At 46.8% G+C, this 24,479-nt stretch overlaps 1 protein-coding gene across 1 annotated transcript in view; it reads right to left on the bottom strand.

The window, feature by feature from the left end:
* The window catches only part of LOC135391868 (receptor-type guanylate cyclase Gyc76C-like), a 246,525-nt gene that overhangs the window by 183,846 nt on the left and 38,200 nt on the right, over positions 1–24,479 (bottom strand). The window contains exon 2 of the mRNA XM_064622380.1: positions 9,446–9,897. Within this exon, the coding sequence (XP_064478450.1) occupies positions 9,446–9,892 (447 nt within the window). The 5' untranslated portion in view covers positions 9,893–9,897. The remainder of the gene's footprint in view (positions 1–9,445; positions 9,898–24,479) is intronic.

Genomic DNA, 24,479 nt, shown 5'->3' with positions numbered 1-24,479 from the left:
TCATCGTCATCATGTATTTCTCTCTCTCTCTCTCTCGTACCACCGCACACAGATGGCGCTACTTACGTCAATAGGATATGCGTTTTGCTGATGCGATAACAATGTGGGCAAGCTTCGAGGACGGGGCTGAACGCAGACGACACAAAGCTCGTAGCAGTCGAGGACGGGATCGTAACTTGCACTTCTGTCTGTGCGTCGCGCCACCTGTGTGCGGTGAGGTGAACGTGGAGCAGACCAAGACCTACTAGACCGTGTATTAATCGGCAAACCCTATGAGGAGCCCGTCCGCACATTCCGCTATGGGCGCTACTCATCGGAACGCGAGATCTGCATCACGATTGGACGATGGAAATTTGAATTCTGAACGCGCAGAAGCGTACGTACGACTACTGTAGCAGACGACAGCAATAGCTGCTATAAAAACGCTAGAATGATGATGGCAATTAACCTCAGAATGAAACATCTGTAGAATATCCACCGCTTGTACAGAAATACTAAAGTCAGCTGAAGTACAAAGTATTGTAGAAGTTGAGGAAGCAATAACTGGGACGATGAGCAGCGCCACCGCTAGCTTCCAAATGCGGCGCTGGGAAGGGGAGCTACGACATGACCGGTTATAATGTAGTAGGTCGTGCAGCAGACACGGAATTGAATTAGATAAGCCATTCAAATGCATGGGGGGCAAGATGTCCCTGGATGTTTAGCTTCGTTTGAGCATGACAATGTTTTCGAGACGTGATTAAATTGCGCAACGATTGCCAAAGTTTTTTTTCTTTTTTTTTACATTCAGTGTTACCGCCGCGAAGCAACAGTGGCTATGAGCGGCGCACATACGTGGACAGATGGAGGGAGGACAGGTAGAAACGAGTGCGGGACAGGGTGGTTAGTATATGCGTCCTGGGCAGACTTCAGGGTGAACTGTGCCGACTTTCGTCTGGAAGGTCAGCTGCAAAACTCAGGGAAAACCACAGATAGCAGAGCCGGGGCCAGGATTCGAACAAGCGTCACTTCCAAGCCTCGGAGTGGAAGGCGATCATAATAAACACTACGCCACACGAGTTGGTCTAAAGTTATCTTGCAATCTTCCAGCTATAACGGAACGGTGTATGTTACGTTTTGTAACTTCGACCTTTTGCAACTTCCGAACACGTCTTTGTGGTTACATATGGAGTATGGACTATGCACTATATAATCTATGAACTATATAGACTATGGACTATGGACTCATAATGAAGCATTTATGGTTGTATGCACTGACATTACCTGGCTACGAGGGTTACCAGAAACTTGGACGTAATTTCATTATTCACTCATGTATTCGGACGAACACAATGAATACAATCCGGAATAATGACTTCAACCACCACCACCACCAAGCGATCGCATTGCAGGCTCTGCTGCGGTTTCTTGAGTCAACCAAGTTGATCAGTGTCATGTAACTTCTATATACATTACTACGGGACTACTGCGTTGGTTGTGATCGGCAACCGTAACACTCACATAGTGTTTGACTGCGGCCTTTTAGTTTTCTTTCACCTGACGGAGCACTTCTTCTTACAGACATTCCCCTTTTCTCATTTTGCTCTACGTAGGTGTACTGGGATAGCCAGCCCGATTCAGTCGTGACTCACCGCCCCATTTGTTTCTTCTATCCATCATCATCATCATCATCAAGTTAAACAATGCCCAACAGCACCTGCACATATTTATCCTCAATGCATTTGCCAGACAAGACCGAACAGGAGACACTAAATTCATAGTTAACACCTTCGCACTGTACCAATGCATCTGAATAAACGGGATAAGGGTGACCGAAACAGCTGGAGGAGAAACATAAAGCAGAATAACAAAGCCAAAGTACGCAGCTGGCACACGTGTGCCCGTCTTGAGCAGCGCATAGACAGACGCAATCAATCTCTTGCGCAGACGAAGATCGGCATAGGAAGTGTTGCTTCCGTCTCTATACGGTTTTTTCTCTCTGTTGCAAGTTTGCATCAGCCTGAACTATACAGAGAGCGTTCAGAGGCTAAACCTGAGTCATTCTGCCTGAACCCAGTTCGCGCGTTAAGTGGGACGAGGAAGAGTTACATAACAACGTTTTCGAAACCTCAGCCAAGAACCTTGATGCAATGCTATACGGTTTCTATGTCAGCGCGAGACACTCGAAAATACCTAACAAGGGTCAGAAGGAGTGTTCGCATTCTTCTTGCAACGTGGGTATCAATGTGTATCATCGTCGTTACGGTCGTTACAAGCTAACGAGTGGCGGGAAATTCAAAAAGGCGGGCGGGAAATTCAAAAAGGTAGGCACGTGATAAAACACGTGCACGGCGCTCTTCGCGCGATACGTGAAGGCCGTGGTACACGTCACGCGCAATGTGTCACGTGCCCACCTTTTTGAATTTCCCGCCACTCCTTAGGTTGTAACTACCGTAACGACGATGCAGCGATTAGGGCCACTAAAGCCACTAAAGGTACCACCGCACGGTACTAGTATACGGTATTAGTGTGCTGCCCTGCTATCACGCAAGCACCGCAGTGGCCCCTTGTTGTCATAGGAGTACTGCGATGGCGCCCATGCAATGGGGCGGGGTACTGCAACCCAGTGGTGAAATACCCATATCGCCATGTACTCGTATTTATTGTTGTTGTTGTTATTGTTGTTCTCCGCCTTCATGCGAGTGCCGCGTGGCTATAACGTTCCGTCATTAGGAGTCACCGGGTACCCTCGTTAGCATACCCTGCTGCCTTTACGTTCTTCAAGTCTAGTCACTGGGAGTACCACGTTGTTCCTCATTATATGGGAATCACCGGAGTTGCTCGCCGTCCACGGGGTACCACTGCCGTTGTCATATATGTGCCCCAGTTATCCTTCTCATATCAATACCGCAGTGTGGCTCATTTTTCTCACGACAGTACCACTACGTGGACACCGAAACAGCGGTGCAGCCACAAAAACATTTCGGGAGGGGTTTCTGTGGGGACTTTACATGGGAGAGGAGGGTTTTCCCCTCGTTTCCCTCTCCCATATGCATCTACCTAAGGTACCATTTCGGGGGTTTGAACCCCCCACCCCCCACCCTCTCCCTGGCTATGCCAGTACCCCGAAGTACTATCGTTCTTGAACAACGTGCGCAGGACTAACTCCATGATCGCTTAAACGACATGACGTATTAGCAGTCTGCCAATCACGACTGTCGTTTTCGCGGTGGTAGCTGTGAATTCGGGCCACAATGGGTGGCCACTGGTAGTGACAGAAATACTGGTTTTTGAAATCGTCTGCGGCGATTGGTTGAAACAGATGATGATGTAGCTGCTTCATATGTCGACGTGGCGAAGGGACAAGACGAGGCACTAAACAGGTCTTCTTCATCTGGGTGGCGTTGCTCAGAAACAGCATTTACTATCGATCGTATTCTTGAGCGTCATCGTAAAATACTTCGCAGTCGCTAGACCCAAGACCCGGGGATAAGCCGCTACAGGAACGCATACAATACAACATTCTGTGATGGCGAGCGTCGACATACCGGATCGTTTCCTCCAATTCTGCGCGTTTCCTGCCCACGCAACATTGCATCAGACAAAAGTGCGAACACCTTAAACTCTATACGGTGAGTCGTTCCAGTTGGCCCAGGTTGCCGCATGAAATGGAACATGCCCAAGAATACACATGGTTAACGGTGTCTGTGTTTCCAATGACGCTAACAAAAAAGCGCCAAGCCAGTGCAGTTGTGTAGGCGCCCACTCGCGAAAAATACCGACCCAGTGTTTAAACAAGGGGGATTCGACAGAAAAGTAATCCATCCATCTAGTGACAGAAAGTTGAGGGACGAGCCGCAAATCGAACACCACCGAGTTGACTTGAGATGGAAAAAAAAAAAATGGAGAAAAAAGCACTCCTTGCGACAGCCGGCTACTCTAGATCACGTAGGAAAACAAAAATGGCTAACTACAATCAGAACAGTGAGTGACGGAGACACTCAGTCAGTCAGTCAGTCACTGTTCTGATTGTAGTTAGCCATACACTGTCCGCACAAACTGTCACACGCACTGTGTCCACCAATTTGGATTCTGCGCAAAATCGCACAAATGCCTGCACGGCGTGGAACTGATGGTCGGGCGACCAAGGGCCCAGAACCGTAACAACATCGAAGGGTCTGCCATCGGGCCGAGCTAAACGGGCTTATTGGATACAGCCGGTGCGCTGCCGATACCGTGGACAGGATAATCCAGGATAATAATTGAGGCTTTGTACGTATTTGTCCTTTCTATGTGGTTCCAGTCTCAGAACAGCAGTTCTCTCACGTTCAACAGGATAATAAGATGTGCTCAGTGTCCTCAACCCCACCGATATTACTAGATGTGAGATGGGCAGACTTCAGGGTGAACTGTGCCGGACTTTCGTCTGGAAGGTCAGCTGCAAAACTCAGGGAAAACCTCAGATAGCAGAACTGGGGCCAGGATTCGAACCAGCGTCACATACAGAGTCTCGGAGTGGAAGGCGAACATCATAAACACTACGCCACACGAGTTGGTCTAAAGTTGTCTTGCAATCTTCCAGCTATAACGGAACGGTGTACGAAAGTGGATGGTGTATGTTACGTTTTGTAACTTCGACCTTTTGCAACTTCTGAACACGTCTTTGTGGTCACGTATGGACTATATATGGACTATGCACTATATAAACTATGGACTATATAGACTATGTACTCATAATGAAGCACTTATGGTTGTATGCACCGACATTACCTGGCTGCGAAGGCTACCACAAACTTGGACGTAGTTTCAGTATTCACTCATGTATTCAGACGAACACAATGAATGCAATTTGGAATAACGACTTAAACCACCACCACCACCACCACCACCACCAAACGATCGCATTGCAAGCCCTGCTGCGGTTTCCTGAGTCAACCAAGTTGATCAGTGCCTTGTAACTCCAATATACATTACTACGGGACTACTGCGTTGGTTGTGATCGGCAACCGTGACACTACGTTGTGACTCACACAGTGTTTGACTGTGGCCTTTTAGTTTTCTTTCACCTGACGGAGCTCTTCTTCTTACAGATATTCCCTTTTTCCTTTTTTCGTTTTGCTCTACGTAGGTGTACTGGGGTAGCCAGTCCGATTCAGTCCTGACTCACCACCCCATTTGTTTCTTCTATCCATCATCATCATCAAGTTAGACAATGCCCAACAGCACGTGCACATATTTATCCTCAATGCATTCGCCAAAACAAGACCGAACAGGAGACACTATAGTTAACACCTTCGCACTGTACCAGTGCACCTGAAACGGGATAAAGGTGACCGAAACAACTGGAAGAGAAATAATAAAGCAGAATAACAATGCAAAAGTACGCAGCTGGCACACGTGTGGGGGTCTTGAGCAGCGCATAGACAGACGCAATAAATCTCTTGCACAGGCGAAGATCGGCATAGGAAGTGTTGCTTGCGTCTTTCTCTCTGTTGCATGTTTGCATCAGCCTGAACTATACAGAGAGCGTTCAGAGGCTAAACCTGAGTCATTCTGCCTGGACCCAGTTCGCGCGTCAAGTGGAGCGAGGAAGAGAGACTTCACAATGTTTTCGAAACCGGCAGCCAAGAACCTTGATGCAATGCTCTACGGTTTCTATGTCGGCGCGAGACACTCCAAAATACCTAACAAGGGTCAGAAGGAGTGTTCGCATTCTTCTTGCAACGTGGGTATCAATGTGTCTCCTGCCTGTCAAAGCACTGTCAAGTCACATAACTACAAGGTTAGTCTTCTGACTAACCACTAAAGGTACCACCGTACGGTACTAGTATATATACGGTATTAGTGTGCTCCCCTGCTATCACGCAGGCTCAACGTTGCCTTTACACCTGCCTTTCAACACCGTCTCGGCTCCACCTCGTCTTCCCTCTGCCCCACTTGTGGAGTGCACGGCGGCCTCAGCCACGTCATCCTGGCTTGTGGGCAATACCACCACGAGCGTGCCCTAATGGAACTCACTATGCAGTGCATTGACAAGCGGTCGTTCAACCTAGCGAAGATCCTCGGTCCGTGGTCGAACGCTGCCCACCAGACGCAGGGCCTTCGTCTTCTGGCGGAGTACTTGTGCTCCACCGGTCTGGCGACGGCACTTTGAAAGCCCCATCATCATCCCTTCATCCTCCCCCAACGCGAAATAGGGCAGTGTACCGCCTCAGCGGCGGTGAATCGCCCACCCCATCACCATCCAATGTATGTGTGTGTGTGTGTGTGTGTGTGCGCTATCACGCAAGCGCCGCAGTGGCCCCTTGTTCTCATAGGAGTACTGCGATGGCGCCCATGCAATGAGGTGGGGTACCGCAACCCAGTGGTGAAATACCCATATCGTCACGTACTCGTATTTATTGTTGTTGTTGTTATTGTTCTCCGCATCCATGCGAGTGCCCCGTGGCTATAACCTTCCGTCATTAGGAGTCACCGGTGTACCCTCGTTAGCATACCCTGCTGCCTTTACGTTCTTCAAGTCTGGTCACTGGGAGTTCCACGTTGTTCTTCATTATATGGGAATCACCGGAGTTGCCCGCCGTCCACGGGGTACCACTGCCGTTGTCATATGTGTGCCCCAGTTATCCTTCTCATATCAATACCGCTGTGTGGCTCCTTTTTCTCACGACAGTACCACTATATGGACACCGAAACAGCGCTGTGACCACAAAAAAATTTCGGGAGGGGTTTCTGTGGGGACTTTACATGGGAGAGGAGGATTTTCCCCTCGTTTCCCTCTCCCATATGCATCTACCTAAGGTACCATTTCGGGGGTTTGAACCCCCCCCCCCCCGTCTCTCTGGCTATGCCAGTACCCCGAAGTGCTATCGTTCTTGTACTATGTGCGCAGAACTAACTCCATGATCGCTTAAACGACATGACGTATTAGGAGAGAGAGAGAGAGAGAAATACATGATGACGATGATATGGGGATGACGTATTAGGAGTCTGTGCAGTCGCACAACATTCTGTGATGGCGAGCATCGACATACCGACAATCGTTTCCTCCAATTCTGCGCGTTTCCTGCCCACGCAACATTGCATCAGACATAAGTGCGAACACCTTAAACTCTATACGGTGAGTCGTTCCAGTTGGCCCAGGTTGTCGCATGAAATAGAACATGCCCAAGAATACACATGGTTAATGGTGGCTGTGTTTCCAAGGACGCAAACAAAAAAGCGCCAAGCCAGTGCAGTTGTGTAGGTGTCCACTCGCGAAAAATACCGAACCAGTGTTTGAAAAGGGGGATTCGACAGAAAAATAATCGATCGATCTAGTGACAGAAAGCCGAGGGACGAGCCACAGATCGAACACCACCGAGTTGACTTGAGATGAAAAAAAAACAAAAATATGGAGAAAAAGGCACTCGTTGAGACAGCCGGCTACTCTAGATCACGCAGGAAAACAAAAATGGCTAACTACAATCAGAACAGTGAGTGACGGAGTCAGTCAGTCAGTCACACACACTGTGTCCACCAACTTGGTTTCTGCGCAAAATCGCACAAATGCCTGCACGGTGTGGAACTGATGGTCGGATGTCCAAGGGCCCAGAACCGTAACAACATCGAAGGGTCTGCCATCGGGCCGAGCTAAACGGGCTTATTGGATACAGTCGGTGCGCTGCTGATACCGTGGACAGGATAATCCAGGATAATAATTGAGGCTTTGTACATATTTGTCCTTTCTATGTGGTTCCAGCCTCAGAACAGCAGTTCTCTCATGTTCAACAGGATAATAAGATGAGTTCAGTGTCCTCAACCCCGCCGATATTACTAGATGTGATGCGATGCGATAAAGAAAAAAATGGGGTTGTGAGCATCGACGAAGTCGAACTGGCTACCCCGGTACACTTGCACGCAGAAAGTACAAACAGATGATGAGACGATGAAACAACAAAGAGACGATGCCCAGAGAAGAACAGAGATGACAATGGAATATAACATATAGTTCAAAAGTTTCAACTAAGTGAGAGTAAAAGGATTACTACTAGGATTGCATTAGGTTGAATGCATTAGTTCAATTGAATTGAACTGTTATGATTGTCCTATCAGAGTGCTTCGTACATAGTGACTCAGTCAACGTGTAGTAGTTAAGAAATCTATGTCAGCACTTGTTATTCAATCCGGCCATCGAATAGGAAGCTTTCACTTCCGCATACATACGCTTATCGCTGTTGCACACTTGCATCACCCATAACTCCAGAAGGAACTCTACCCTTCGTCACTCTACTTGGCCCCAGTTGCCGCTTAAAGTGGGGCACACCCAAGTTTAACCAGCAGAATATTTTTTTTATGACACCGAGCCAGAACGGGTGAAAAAAAAAAAAAAAAAGAAACGCGTCGGGATTGTTGTTAACGCGCTGTTGTGAAAACTACGAAGACGCGTAACAAGATAATAATGAGTATGGTATAACGTACGTTATCGCCTTTGCGGACGTAAGGGATAGCGTGGTGGTTCCGCGCAATGCGCAAAGCTCTGCTTGTGTCTTGCGCGTGCGCAGAACAAACCCAACGCTATCCCTTACGTACGCAAAGGCGATAGCGTACGTTATATTAATACTCACTAATGTGTTCGTCGAGAAAGAACACTGGTCGGGACATAAAATGTTCAGGAGTATGCCATCAGCAATATGTCCCATTCTAGGCGACCTTTTAAAATTATTTCATAGCGATCTGCCACAAGACTATCCGCGCTACGCTCTTAACGGTGAGCGTGGACGACTTTGGGGTATCTTCGTACAGAACGCTGAAATGGTTAAATAGTGATTTGTCGACGGTCATGTTGTTATCATATGAAGGGATTTGCCTCAGGACGAGAGCCGCCAATATTTCGAACAGAGACTGTTCTTCTTCTGGGCGTCGAAATGTCTCTGTTCGAAATATCGGCGGCTACCGTCCTGAGGCAATGCCCTTCGTATTCCCGAACAGGTTCGCTGGATTTTTACCCGTCCATGTTGTTATCATAAGTAGTCTTAGAACTGGGTATCCAAGCGCGTTAAGGTGTCCTCACAGCGCATGCCCAAGGTTTTGCGCAATACGCAGTGGCGACTCCTCCTTTCCTTGTGGCACCCAAACGGTTGGGTTTGGGAGCCTCTTCCCCCTTCCTTCAGACCCTCTTCCTTGAACTCACGAATATATTTATTTTCTGTTGCCGTAGTCCCGGTTCACAGGAATCACTATTACAGTGGAATTATTTTCGTTATACTGCAAAGTTCCAATTCCGTTCTTATTTTCGAAACCGTACAGTTTGGTCGAGATATATACGACAAACAGCGCACGAGCTGATAAATATCTTGCTCTCGCTTCTGGAAACCTTCCACGTCTTTGAATGTTCCAGAGCACAATGTGTGCTGGAACAGTTCTGGTATAGATGAATAGTTCTCACAACAACAACGCAACAAGAAAAACATCAAGTTGTACTCACGTAAGAGATCATAGGTACGTTGACAGCCGTCGCAAGGACGGCCTGTACGTAGCAGGAGTCCTCAGGTCCAAAAAACGCCATGGCACCTTCTCGCCACAGCTCCGCTACGGCTCGGGTGCCATGCACCATATTTCCTTTCGTGTCGTTATACCGCATCACCATGGTGTAACCAGGCAACAGCGTCTTGTTTTTGTTCACATGCTCAATGGCGTACGTCATCGCGCCGGAGACCACAAGACCTTGCCGCACAGAATTGTCGGGGCCGCTGATGTTGGGAAGGTAGGCGACGGTCAGGTTCTTGGTCTCCGAAGCTCGCGTCGGGTTCACGAAGGAAGCGAGAAAGAGAAGAAGCGCCCAGACAGCATTGACGCAGTCCTGTTCACACTTGCGGCGCTGCGCGCCGCATCGCAGCACCCAGCGCCGGAACGCGGCGACGCCGCGTGCCATTCCGTCTGCAAAGATGCAAGAAACCAAATGAATCAAATGAGAAAAATATTTTCACGAAATGAGCAGCGAGTATTGTTTCACTAACATTTCTGTCAGTGAAAGCTTGCGGGAGATATTTTGTAGTCTAGAAGAATTACATCTAATAGTGAGTTTAGTAGCGGTTATTTACGAGGTCGGCCGACGCAATACACGAGTTTAGTTTGAAGTACGTCTTTATTAATTGGAGGACACTCGTAGTGCTCCGGCACTCTTCTGGCAAAGTTTTGCATGGAGCAATGCATCGAGCGCATCCGCTAAATCCATAACACACACCAACACACGACTCGTGTCGTGTCCCTCTAGTTGTTCCCAGACTCAGGGTATTCACATTATGGAGTTTGCCCACCAGCAGGCGTGCATCTATACGCCACACTCGCAGCCGACAACCTTTTTCTGCAGACTCTGGTAACTTTTTAGAGAAATATCTTCGACGTCTGTCCGTCCAGTTTAACGTTGTGGCAACCCACAACGTACTACGTTAGTTCGTTTTCAGTGTTCCTCTTCCCGCGACATACCCTGCTCCAGTAGCGGCCCGAGAGAACCTCGTGAGCGTTGGACATGCTGATGCGCCGGCTTTGGCAAAAACACGCGGTACCATGCGACCAAACATTGCTATACACATGTGAACGCACAGATACTGGGCCACGTTGATTACAGCTGCCGATCGCGGAGGAGACTGCCTGTGGCACCGCACACTCACCCTCGTTCCTTACCAGTGAAAACAGAGCATAAACAGCAAAATCCGGGAAAGCATGTACTGAAGAGCACATAAAAACATGAAAGAGCACGCCCGTGCTGTTTTTAGCAACGCGCGCGCTATTTTAAGAACACCTGGACGCATCCAGCTCGCGAACAATGGCTAAGACCACACACATACACAGAGAACATGCACACGCAATTGTTTCTTTGAGCTCACAGCGTAAAGCTGCTGAGCTATAGCTCGTTCTACAACACCATTCCCCGAGGAATCATCTCGCGGCCTTCACTTAACCCTTTCAAAGACGTCACGTAAATACGAAAACGCCGTGCTGTATTAGCATTCAGAAAACGAGCGAAACCACCGCATGCATCTAGCGAAACGGAAGGCTCACGAGTCATTAACCACCTCCCATTAGTGAAGGATTAGTCGCCTTAGTAAATGACGTGCTATTCCGACAAATTACACAGCCCGAAAACTTGCCGTTGCGATGTGTACTATGTGCGGAGAGGTTTTCAAGGATTCTAGGTTCGCTGGATTCAAATTTCTTCGCCGGCTCGCTGTGTTAATGGTCGGTGGTGCACCCGTTTTTAATAACGCCGGAACATTCATTTCGTGTGGAAACTGCATGCCTTCGCCCATCACCCCCCCCCCCCCCTTTTTTTTTTTCTGAGGTGGCGAAGAAAAGTGATGGATGTGCAAATGATGATAGGTAATGTGAAAAAGATACCCAGTGGATCGGTTGTAGGAGAGGTGCCACTTAATGGTACAACTTTCCGCACAAACTGTGATGGTGATGGATAGAAGAAGAAAAAAATGAGGCGCACCAACTGTTAAGTTCGCGGTCTCAGTAATTCGTTAGGCTGGACGTCTGGGTACTATTTCGCTGGACTTTCACTTCGCGATGCGTTTACTACTACGTTTGTGCCATGAAGATTAATTGGGAAAGCCTCAGACTCTAAGCATTCTGAACCCAGATGAGCTGCACACTCTAAACTTTTTCACACCTTTAAAGGTGTGCGCTATGCACATTCAATCTGGTTGCGTACAATACAACGCGCATAACAACTTTCTGGGTCGTGTTTCACTTTTTGGTCCCGTTTTTGAACGTGTTGAGCGATCGGAAGGATCTAGTGCACGGCTGCGTGCATCACATAGCGTACCTGTCGTACACCAGGCGCCGCAGGCGCAGTCGTCCATTTCTCCTTCGGTGACTTGGCATGGCTTGGATTGTGCTTCAACTGGATCTTTAGCGCGCTACAATCAAACGCAAGCCAACGTCTGGTAACAATGGGGTATCTAAGGGCGGCCTCCGGCATTGCACGCATCGGGATAGGAACAAATACATGGGAAAATGGCGACCTTGGGGGACCTGCGACAGAAGGGGGAATGTGCGAAGGCGCAAGCTCGCCGGTTCCATTTCGGACCGGTTTTTGTCCTTTGTGTTGCCCACGTGGATTTGTTTTGACGCGCTCCAAGCGTGGTTCGCTGGAGAGCCGCTAGGATACAAGGCGTATGTGAAAAATGTCAACCAACAGCTCTTGAACCAGAGTTTGGCCATTGGAAGGAGCCTCTCTCAAAGCGCGTCACGTGACATCACACGACAGGAGGCGCCAAGACCAGCGGACACCATTTTGAATAAGAACTACCGCCGCCATTTTGGAGTGGAGGTACAGCCCTGAAATCCTCCTGTGCCGCCGCGGATCGTCTTTCATTCCGGCCAAGTGGGCAGAGTCATGACGTCTCTGACGTGACGCGGGTCCCCATCTCCGGGCGGCGAAATGTCACAGATTGTCAAACTCTCCCCATCAATGGCTCTGCCTTGAACATGTGCGTAGCGCCACCAAGCGTATAACCCATCAGCCTGTCTGGGAGCATGGCTGCAATGCTCTTTGAGAAGTTGACACGTTACACGATGGGTGGCGCTACGTGGATGTTCAATGGCAACTGGTTTCGATTATCATCGAAGACTGCCTGTGTGACAATGGAATTAGAGGGCTCGCGCTCGATTTATTGTGACAGCGTGTTATACCGCTGTCACACAGGCAGTCTTCAATGATCATTGAAACCAATCGTCATTGAAAATGCGCGTAGCGCCACCTTGCGTGTAACGTGTCAACCTGTCGGGGAACATTGAATCCAATACTCTTTGGGAAGTTGACACGTCACACGCTTGATGTCACTACACGCATTTTCAATGGTCATTGGTTTCAATGATAATTGAAGACTGCCTGTGTGACAGGGGTATTACACGATATCTCTAACTGGTGAGCATTATAGGCGTCATTAGCAAAAAATAATAATTCAGTTAGCTGCCTGCTTGACATGTTTCTGGTCACAGTTGGTTTTGTATGTTTGTGTAGGTACTTTGACCCTGTTCTTTTGGGTGCCTGCAATTGATCAGAGTCCCTATAGCATATATTTTTCTTCAGTTATTGTTAAATTTTAGGCTTAGCATATGCAGCTTTAAGCGCTACGAAGTAACCGACATCCATGTTGATGTAGCTTACATGTCCGTGCTCTCTTTTTTCGATCCGTTTCCAGCTCTCTATATGAACACTGGTATCCCACCCCACGCGAGTGCATATCATATCAGCAAACACCAGCACGTCGTATTTCCGACACGCAATTAATTAATTAGTATTACACGCTCCTTCCTTCCGTATCCCCACAAACTCAGCACTCTATCTTGTTCGAACACATCCTAGTGCCAACTGAACGCACATTTTGTACTTTTTTTTTACTCCCAAGGAATTTAGGTCCATTGATTGATGTCCACACTCGATTGAAGCGACGATATGTCAGCGTACGACGTCGGGAACCGTCCGCCAATGAAACACGACGAAGGTACAGATAAGACAAGATAACGCAGAGACGCACATAAATAGACCGCGTAGTTCCTAATGACTGACATGACCTGCAATTACTAATGTCCGGCCTAACGCATCGACCGGTTCCTCGTGCCATGTGGCATCGTAATAAAAAGCCGTCTTTGGACATGACACGTACGAGATAAATGGAACTAATAATAGACTGCTCGTTAAAATAAAATATGACGGCCAGACATTCATTTCACTTATTCCGTGGCACTCCTAGCTGTTGTATTCTTTTATAAATGGCAAATATAGTAATTACAATGTGTGTCTCGTGTAGCATAAACCTCGATGAAAGGTTTCATTTAGAACGTGGGTACCGTCTTCAGTTTGATTTCACAATAAAAGAAAGAGAGTGAGCGAGAGAGGAAGAGAAAAAAAATGGGCCGACAGTGTCAGGACTAACCACTCGGTTACTCGATCTCTGGAGAAAAATTCACATGAACAGCAAATAGGATGAAATGTGTATCTTTTTTTATGTCAGCGTTAGCGCCGCGAAGCAACTGTGGCTATGAGCGGCGTACAGACGTGGAGAGATGGAGAGAGGACAGCAGGAAGAAGAGGGGTGTTAGTATGCCTACTGGGCCAACTTCAGGGGGGAGGCTGTGCGTACATTCGTCTGAAAAGCCTACTGGAAGACCCAAGGAAAACTCCAAACACTTTGTTCGTATTTGTCCCTTCTATGTTGTTCCTGCCTCAGAACATCAGTTCTCTCAAGCACAACCGGTGCCGTGGATCAAACCCGCGTCGCCAACCAGTCTCGCCGTGGAAGGCGATTATCCTAACCACTACACCACGCGAGGTCGTGGAAAAAATGTTAAAGAATGATCAAATCGGAAGTGCGCAAACGAGCTGGTGTAATGTGGAAAGGGGCAACATTTTATTGGACCCGAGAATCATACAAACAATGAAGTGGACGACACCAGACACTGAGTCGCACGACAAGACCACACAAGAGTTTGAGTCTTGTTGCATAATGTAAAACTCCGAGAATAGGGAACACGAAGGGACAGACACAACACGAAGTCTCAATTTGATCACATGTATCCTATCAAATGCAGCAAAAAAAAGTCTTGTTGTCACCATGTCTTTCCTCCTGCGGAGAGAAAGCTTCTGCGTTTGAATGATGCTGGTAATCCTCAACGTACGTTACTTGGTGCTTTAAGCTTTTTGGTAAACAGCTTGCCTCCTCGCTCGCCTGAAACTATGCCCTTAGTCTCCAAACGTGTGGTTTTACCTTACTTCCACAAAGTGTCTCACAACTTGTAGGCCGTTGCGAAGATATTTCAAGTCAACCTTGTTTTCAAGAACAACTTTCGTCTTGACCGTCTCACGCCTTTCGAGAAACCTGAAGTTACCTGCAAGAACCACAGGGACAAATTCATCCCTTGTTCTTCAAACGTCGTTTATTAGATCCCCCTAGCTTGTGGTTTGTTATATCGGCCAGACAAAACGTTGCTGTTTGAGAGGCCATTTCTTCAAAGTAAAAGAGAAAGCTTCAAACTCCGAAAGTGCCAAGTATTTGGAGTAATGTTCAGATTGCTTCTCTCTATGGAATGAGACAATTGTAAAGGCTTCTGAAGTGGACCCTCACACAAGGCTTTTGAGAGAAACCCTTTGCATAATCTCTTGTGGGAACTGTATCCGCATCCCTTCCGTAATCTTCGGTCCGGCCTTGAGCAGACTGCTCGTTCTCCCGAACTGACCTCTTATTTTGTCCTCAACTGTGTGTTTTTCTTCCCATCTCTTGTGTATATATATATATATATTTCCGGTCTATGAAGCAAAGTTTTCAGTTGTGTCTGAGACTCCGTGTGGCGTTGTTGTGTCTGTACCTTTGTGCTTGCTAGTCTCGGGGTTTTACATTCTGTATTAACTTCACCAGCTCGCTTATTTCTTAGCCATCTTTTGAGTCTTGTGTTGTCCACTTCGTTCCGTGTGCTTCTTGTGTCTCTCTCAGGCTCATTGAAAGTGTTGCCCCCTTGAAGAAGAAATCGGACACACAAAAGTGCCACAATGGGCAAATAGACTGACGGATCAAGGGAGTGTGTTGTCATCAGGGGCTCCAACTAGGGTCATTTTGAAGGATCACAAGCGGTTTGTTACTTTTGGCAGTAAAGTAACGTAAACTTTCGGCAGTGTAAAACATAGCAGTCGTCGAAAAAGCCAGACAGTGGCGAGCGTCGCACCATCTACAGGTTGGGACTAAAAATTTACGGAACACGCGAGCGGCGTACTTTTTCTTCGGTGCGGCACCCTAGCAGCTGGCGGAAGCGGGTGAGTTCACTGCCTCCGAGGGGTGGAAGGGTGTGCCGCTAGCGCCGCACAGCGGTGGCTTCTACTTTCTAAGTACACAAAAGCGACACCGGAACTACGGCTCTGTGTCGCTAACAGCGCACCCTTCCATCCCTCCGAAACAGTGAACCCGTCCGCTTCCCCCAACCACTAGGATGTCGCACGGAAGAAAAAGTACGCGGCTCGCCTGTTCCGTAAACTTTTGTCCCAACCTGTACCTCTCGATTGCAGTTTAAGTGCGCTAGCCACTACACGACGCTGGCACGGCCTGCCCTCGGAACAATTACTTTCCACCAGGATTGTTTCTCCCCGATTCTCGTTATTATTCCTTGCTCAGCTGGTTGTGTTGTTTCGCGGGAGAGATTAGCTTCACATCCTGTCAGATTCATTTCGTATCACTTGATTTGATGTCAGATTATATTTACTAAGAATACCAGCGTCGTACGCACTACACTAGTGAGGTATAAGGCTGCCTTTGCTGCGTATCGTGAGACGTAAGAGTGCCATTAGAAATTTTCCGCATCTTAAACTGATCGGTAGATAACGAGCGATGCGGGGGTACTCCTGAAATGGCGACGAGGCACGGCTTATTATTATTATTATTTATAATTTCAGAATAAATATAAAATATCTAATAAACCCAAGGCTTAGGTGTGCTGGAAGAATATTTGTTTGGCAATTACCGAAATAAAGATGGTCGGTGTTACTGCCACGTGACGACAACTACGATTACTGGAAAACGATTATTTTGTAATTTTCCTATTTAGGTACGTAGTTGCAGTTTCTTGGTTGTGCAGGCTGTAGTGTGGCCTATAAGGAGTTTGGAATATTCTTTCTTGTACATTTAAGTAATTTCGTATTACCAATTCTTTTTTTCCCCCTTTTTCTTCGTTATTGCGGTACTGTCGCTGTCTCACTGCTGGAGCCATCCCACAAGCTGTACGGCTTTCACGAGCCAGCACTGTAGTAGGTGTTGAGAATTGAGATTAAAATGAAATTGAATTTAATTGAATTATCAAGTCCCCATGCGGTGAAGACCACCAACGACAAGTTAATTCAGTGAAAGCCAAACCACAGTTTCACAGTTTCCGTTCCACCCCACAGATCTATTACAAAGGTGGAGCCAACGCCGGGGTAGATTGCACGGTGTACATCCTATTTTGCTTCCCACAGAAACGAAACACTCATCGGCAGTGCACGGCTGGCATTTTCCCGCGCTGCCAGGCGTACTTCCGCCCCTCTCATTTCCCAACACTCGACGCTAACGTGCTTCGAACACCGTCTTCTACTAACGCAGAAGTCCCTCAGGGCAGCATAAAAGGGGGGGGGGGGGGAATGCGTGCGTGTAGCAGGAACGCCGAAGGTATGGTGTTGTAGTGTGAATGTGTGTGGGGGGGGGGGAGGGGGGGAAGCGGGGGATCTATTTATTTTCGCAGGAAAGGTCAGCCAGAAAGGAAGACTTGATATTCCTTAATAAATGACGTGCCACTCCGTGTTGTCGATACTTACGAGTATCTCGGAGTTATAATATCTTCAGACCTGCGTTGGAATAACCATGTGGATTACATCACGAGAAGAGCAAGTAAGCGTCTCTGGTACCTTAGACGCTTCATGCGACACAGTACCCGTACCACAAAATTAGCAGCGTACCAATCACTCGCCCGCCCTATCCTTGAGTATGCTGACGTGGTCTGGGACCCTTACACGGTGTCCAATATTACGAAGTTGGAACGCGTACATAGGCTCGCCCTTCGCTTTATCTGTGGCTCATACGATATGCGATCATCTGTTACTGCTCTATACAAACAGGTTAGTATTGAGCCGTTGGCACACCGTCGGAAATTGCATACACTGAAAATGTTTTTTTTTTTTCAGATTTTAGCTGGCGAATTGAAAATTGATTATCGAAATTTGTTTTCGCTGAGTTCCACTCAACAGAGCAGAATTCGCCATTGCCGGCATGTAGACACTTTTCGACCGAGGGTGAATTGTTATCAGTATTCTTTCGTTCACCGCACCGCTATTGAATGGAATGCTCTTCCAAACAGTGTTGTATGTGCCCAGTCGTCGCAGTCTTTTTGTGATAGATTAGATGCTACATATACGACTTAGTGAAATGTTGTTGTACGTTGAATTATGTTGTATGTACATTCATGCCTTGTCCGACCTCAGTTGGCTGGCATTATAGTTAAATAAATAAAAAATGATTAGTCAAAGCGTGGTCCTGCGGTAGTTAAAAGTAAGGCGATGAGGGGTCAGACGTCTTCCGCCGTCCCACACACGATGTCACAGGCTATGCTGAGGTGACCGGTATCACGTAGGTAATGGAGAAGCGCCGCGGTTACACCACTGCTCCGTGTGCCAAGTAGTGTTGCGAGGGAGATGGAGCACCCGAGGTTGGCCAGGCGAGACTTGAGGTTGTCGCGAAAGGACCTGGAACGGAGGCATTCGAGCAGAAGTTGACGAATACCTGCCTCAACGTTGCAGGTAGAACATAAGGGTGTCGCTTGCTGGCGCATTTTGAACAGCAGTGAAGGAGTGCGGGCTGCGTTGAGGCGCAGCCGACGATGATGTGAATGTGTTGTTGTATATACAACACAGGCTGTGAGTAAAGGCACTCTGTGAAAAGTTTGAGTTTGGCTGCTGTAATAAGATGCGTGACATAATTATTCTTGCGTAGTTTTCCAGTCGCGAAGACGATGACAGGAACAAGAAAAAAAGATGGAACATTGGGTAGGGGCGTATCTTGGTAATCACGCTATCCGTGTATTCTAAATGGTGAATAACTTTGGTGAGTTTTAATTCCGTTGGTTTATATTATTTATATTTCCGTTGAGACATATGTATGTTTATGGACTCTTACAAATAAATACCCGGAATATACCGAATAATTTAGGTATAATGTCCATTACAGGCCACAAAAACGACTTTTTCTGAACAGCTTATAATTATAACAAATGAAGATCAACTAGGGTGACTCTTGGCTTTCGCAGGCACATAGGTTTGAAGTTAAATACAGTGCTGAGTATACAACCCCATTTGCAAGTATATTGCAGTTTTTTTGTTTTTTTTTTTGCGTGTCTTCTCGTACTAGTAAAGTTTTGTAAAAGAAGTTGTGAAGTGCTAGGCTCATGAAATCACTAAAACATCAAAGCTCGTTTGACTTTTGGAACCACCATTTGAAAAAAAAAAAACAAAAAAAAAACGGTAAAGCACCTGCTACATATTCTCAATTCCTTTTTCTCCTTCGGTACCTTCCACTTTATTACTACGTCATTTCCTCCTTATGTCGGTCCCTTTGTCAGAGCCAGAACGAGCTTGTCGTCTGTGCACAACATGGAAGCGAAATAAGTGAAGCATACACCTATACATGCTTTCCTTTTCTCCGACTCTATCTACATTGAAACAAATCTGTAACGGCGTAATGAAATAATGCTTGTGACAGCGACGTATCTCCGGGTGTATTTAAATGTGTTCCCCGTTTGTTTTTTTTTGTTTTTTTCGTCTGTTGTTCTTAGTTAGCGTCGCGTCGCCTGTGAGCTGCAGCTGACTGAAAGGCGCACAGCAGAGAATAAGATACACGTCACACCGTGGACGATGACGCACTGCGGAGAATAATGACATGCTCCCAAGCACACTTTCACGCACCACGTTGTTCTCGCATGTCAAGTTATACAGGGTGTCTCAGTTAAATGCCCGGGTTAAATAATTCGCGAACGGGTGCACCATTCGACGAACTTCCTTTTTTTTACAGGTATCTGTCCGATATACGACATACAAGCTGCGCACCAGGTGAATAAGTGGTTGACGCTTATTATTCAAATAAAAATTATAATGAGTTTCGTAAAAAACAGGACTTCTAAACCAGGGCGTTGTCGGCATTAAAATGGGTACTGCCTCTTTTGGGACCTTCAGTGGACACCATTTATAGAAATATCAGCCACCGAAGTGGGTCATCTGTAGCATTAATTAATTGCTTTTGGTTTACGTATTTTTGTCGCGGTTGGTCGCAGTGAAGCGCAAAAGGACGCTCTTCCACTCATTTATCCAGCAATTAATTTTGTCCTTACGCCAATGAATAACGTGCTTCTGCGCTTCACCGCTGCCAGCCGCGACAAAATATGTAAACCGAAATCAATTAATTACTGCAACAAACGACACGCTTCGGTGGCAGATTTTTCTCTGAAAGGTGTCCACTGAAGCTCCCAAAAGGGGTAGTACCCATTTGAATGCCGACAGCGCCCTGCTTTAGAAGTTATGTTTCTTTTTACGAAACAGATTTGAATTTTTATTTAAATAATGAGCGCCTCCAACTCATTCATACGGTGCGCAGCTTACAGGTCTTATCCGACAGACACTTGTAAAAGAGAAAGCTCGTCGATTGGTGCACCCGTTCGCGAATTATTTAGCCGCGGAATTTAACTTAGACACCCGGTACAACATGCAAGTGAGGAAGCAGAGGGACGTGAAGTGTGGCCGAAGCATAATTACTCCAACTATCCCTGCGTTTGGCTACTAGCTCTCTAGCATCATAATTCACCTCGTATCACCAGGCACCACTTTCAGGTACATATAGACTGCCTTATGATCTGTGTGTGATGTGTAGAGCTGGGATTAGCGGGACAAAAATATGAATGAAATCGGGAAAAAAGCGGGACAGGAGACGTTGAAAAATCGGGACACTTTACGGGAAAACGTACCCATCTCCGAGCATGTCAAAACTGCTTTTATTATTACCTTTACCTCCGTTACCTCCGTTAACAGCCGCCGCCGTAAAAAAAATTAAAAAAAAACAATACAGCGCGCAGGAGGAGCCCGTTGGTCAAATTCAACGCGGGCGTTATATGCCGTGAATCACGGTACTATTCGCACGGGTCTAAATTTTGCATGTGGTGCCTACGCGCATCTGACGGTGCAATACAACTCTGATTTGACTGTTTCAGGCCGCCACTCTATAATATAGAGTGGCAAATATATGCACGCTGCCACTCTATAATATAGAGCGCCAGCTTGAAACAGTCAAATCAGAGTTGTATAACCGTCAGATGCGCGTAGGTACCACATGCAAAATTTAGACCTGTGCGAATAGTACCGTGATGCACGGCATATAACGCCCGCGTTGAATTTGACCAACGGGCTCCTCCTGCGCGCTGTATTTTTTTTTTTTTTTTTTTTTACGGCGGCAGCTGTTAACGGAGGAAGGTGTCGGGAAATCGTTGTGGCCGTATGACAAAACCCTCGGTTTCGGTCCCGCGTGTGATGCGCAACAAATTAAAATAATCTAAAGGTAATAAAAGCAGTTTTGACATGCTCGGAGATGGGTACGTTGTCCCGTAAAGTGTCCCGATTTTTCAACGTTTCCTCTCCCGCTTTTGTCCCGATTTCATTCATATATTTGTCCCGTTAGTCCCAGCTCTACCCATCACACCCAGATCACAAGGCAGTACTCGTCACTCTAAAGTAGTTACGAATGTATCAGCAATAGGAGTGTCAACATCCACCCACTTTGTTGTTTACACCTATTCTTCGCATGTGCGCTGACGAGTGGTGCCTTGGATCTATTGGCATAGAATCGGTTTGGAAGAAACATCGCCTCCACTGGAGATTCGAATACGGTATCTCATATTCGAGTTGGAATTCGAATCGAACGTGCAATTACTTTATTTTATTACTTTATATCTTTTTCTTTTCTTGTGGGGAGGGGGGGGGGAGTGCCGTGCCTGACTCCTTTGGGTTTTTCGGTAAGCTATTGTAAGCACGGGGGATATGTTCATTATTATGCAAGAAATATATTCTGAGCATCAAGGTAAACTACTGCTTATTGTAGACACGTTTAACAAGCTCTTCGCCTTAGGCGAGTCCATAGAGTGTTTGTTTATTTATTTCTTGTTTTCACCCTACTATTGGGTGAAGGGACCAAGGTAAAAAAAGCCTTCAGGCTTGAAGAGCACCTCGGCCCCCCAGCACCAGCGGCTACATGGTTGTTTGACACCTATATGCAAATGAATGTTATCATTGTTGTTATTATCCGAAACAGTACCTAGTATTAGTCAAATGACTATTAATTCCACTGCTCCGCGCACCCGGAAAACTAGTCTACAACAAACCTTAGTGCAACATCACGGTACCAATATTATTATTATTATTATTTATTATTAACTGCATTTCTGTGAAGCAGATACAGCTTCTTTCAACGCGGAAAACGCCTCTGAGTGCCTAGAGGTCAGCAACACCTTCTACAACACATAAGAGAACGCAAGTACAATATTCTAATCTGACACCGCAAACACTGTCTTTGCATAAAAAAAAAAGCTTAAAACGCGAACAGGCATTTCTATTACGTATGCGGCACAGACGCCGCTTCAACAAAAGTGTTTTAGAAAAGGAACAACGCGCCATGTCGGAAGCGACTTTTAAGCGAGGAAGAAAAAGCGTATTTTACGATGCGAGCGCCAACCAGCGGCGAGAGAGATCGAACCGATTGGCCTCAGCAGCGCCGTCCTGCTGGAGGACTGTGACGTGCTTCGAATCGTCAAAGCGGCTTCTCCTGTTGGAGACTTCGGCGAATTGTTGCTAAACAAGGGCGATTGAATCTTGAAATGCGGGAGAATGGTAGAATAAGAGACTGCCTGAATGCGTAACTTGGACTCTCTTTAGGGAATACGAGAACGAGCGGCTGTTCCGGCTGCCACCGGGAATCAGGTTACGATTCAGGATGGAATAGGGAATCGGACAATAGGAATGGACACGATGTCGTGAATGTGAAGCGAGGAGTTTTTTTCTATGCGAGACTGCCATGCAGCGATAGGGCTTCAGGGTGGACTATAGCGAGGCTGCGTGGGTGTGAACGATGAAGCAGTTGGGAATTGGATTCCCAGAGTGTTTTTTTTTTAAATTGGCTTCTCAAGCGGTACACTCTAAGAAAGAAACTGAGTATTTTTGTGTCCTTTTGGGGACTATACGCGTTACTACAACCATTAGTCATGTCGGAACCAAAACGCAATGAGGTCTGAGGGAAGTTTTAGGGACTATCCTATGCAGTGGCGTAGCCAGACCTCCAAGGTTAGGGGGGGGCTCGATACGAACCCACATACTTGTGCACACTGCAAACTGAGGATTAAAAAAAGGAACGAAAGTAGTTGATTTAGACGTTCACAGTACGATTACATGTATAGGCTGTCATGACCAATGAGGTGGTGTCACGAGATTGGAAGTATTTTGAAAAGCTCATACTTTGAAAACCATTCATGAGGGCTTCTTAGATAGACGCCATGAACTGCAAGAACTTTCGCGGTCGTCACACTGGTCCCCCCCCCCCCCCCCACACACACATATATTATGTTCTCGGATTTGCACGATTTGTGTGGGTCGGTCCGTGGCAGGTAGGGGGGGGGGGGCTCGAGCCCCCCTAGCCCCCCCGTGGCTACGCCACTGATCCTATGCTAGTGACTCGTGCTGTCCTAGAGGGCTGAGCTTGAATATTCGCGGTCCAAATTTCAGATGAGTAGGCCTGTATTGACAACTGAGGACATGTGTCCCCGTCCAATACAATAAACTCTATGACAATAATAAAAAAGAAAGAAATGCCATTTCGTGCCCAAAACAAACCGAATTAGTGTTCCCACGCTACTTCCCAGTTTGAGCTTATTTCGATCCCTTCTTTAACTACGTTATATTCCTGCCTCACGTAGACCGACCTATCATTAGGGTAATCACGACTAACGCTGATGACGTCATTGAGCAGCGATTAGAGAAGACGGAGCCACTTGTAGGGAACAAAAACCACCTTTTGTCCTTCCCATTATCTGACACGCCGAAGTGGAGTACCCGCCTTTGTTTCACGAGACAAAGATAGATAGCCTGGCTTTTTCGACGACTGCGTTATTTAATGGTTCTCAACGGACGGGGGCTTTTAGCTGTCTCTGTTTGTCCGTCCATCTGCGTGCTCACTTCGGCTCGGGTACTTTGCAACGTGTTCAGGACACGCCGCGGGCCTCGTTGTGGCCATGTTTAGTGTGGTTGAGGAAAAAAAATGGAGAGGGTGGTGGTGATGAAGGCGAGTGAGTGTCCAATAGCGTCCGCATGAATGGCGCATCAGTTACAATGACTCTTGCTGTAACATCTTAATTGTTTATTTTCTTCTTCTCTTTTTCTTTATGCAAACGATGCATCGCGAAGTAACTTTAGATTAAAGTAGGATTCCGCGTTTTCGGGATTTATTACTGTGACTATTCGGCAGGAGTTTTTCGCCATTTAGATTTTATGTCATGTTCGGATATTTTCGGCATTTCGAAACGTTTTCACCAAAAAGAAATGTCCAAAAATCGGCAGCTGTAATAACTATACCGAAAGTTATGCAGGGATGACTATTGAAAGGAGCACATTAACCAACTCAAGTAAAGAGAGGCCCCTCCTTGCACTAGAGACTAACGGCTCCGACGGGCGGTATTCTCGGAATTATTTAACAAGGAATAGCAAGCCGACCATTCTGGCTGACGTTTCCTGTCAAAGTAAGTAGGTTCCCCCTCCCCCTCCACGTTACACCGCGGACACCAAGTGAATGAGAAACGAAAATGCGATGCCCCCGAAGAAAAAAAAAAGGTAAAAGAAACAATCGGGTACTGCCATTTTGCACATGCAGCACCGTATGTGAGAGTATAATTCGGAGTTCTTCGAATTATGC

This window comes from Ornithodoros turicata, chromosome 4 (assembly GCF_037126465.1).
Source record: "Ornithodoros turicata isolate Travis chromosome 4, ASM3712646v1, whole genome shotgun sequence".
Classification (NCBI taxonomy): domain Eukaryota; kingdom Metazoa; phylum Arthropoda; class Arachnida; order Ixodida; family Argasidae; genus Ornithodoros; species Ornithodoros turicata.
This window is presented reverse-complemented; position numbering and strand designations above follow the sequence as displayed.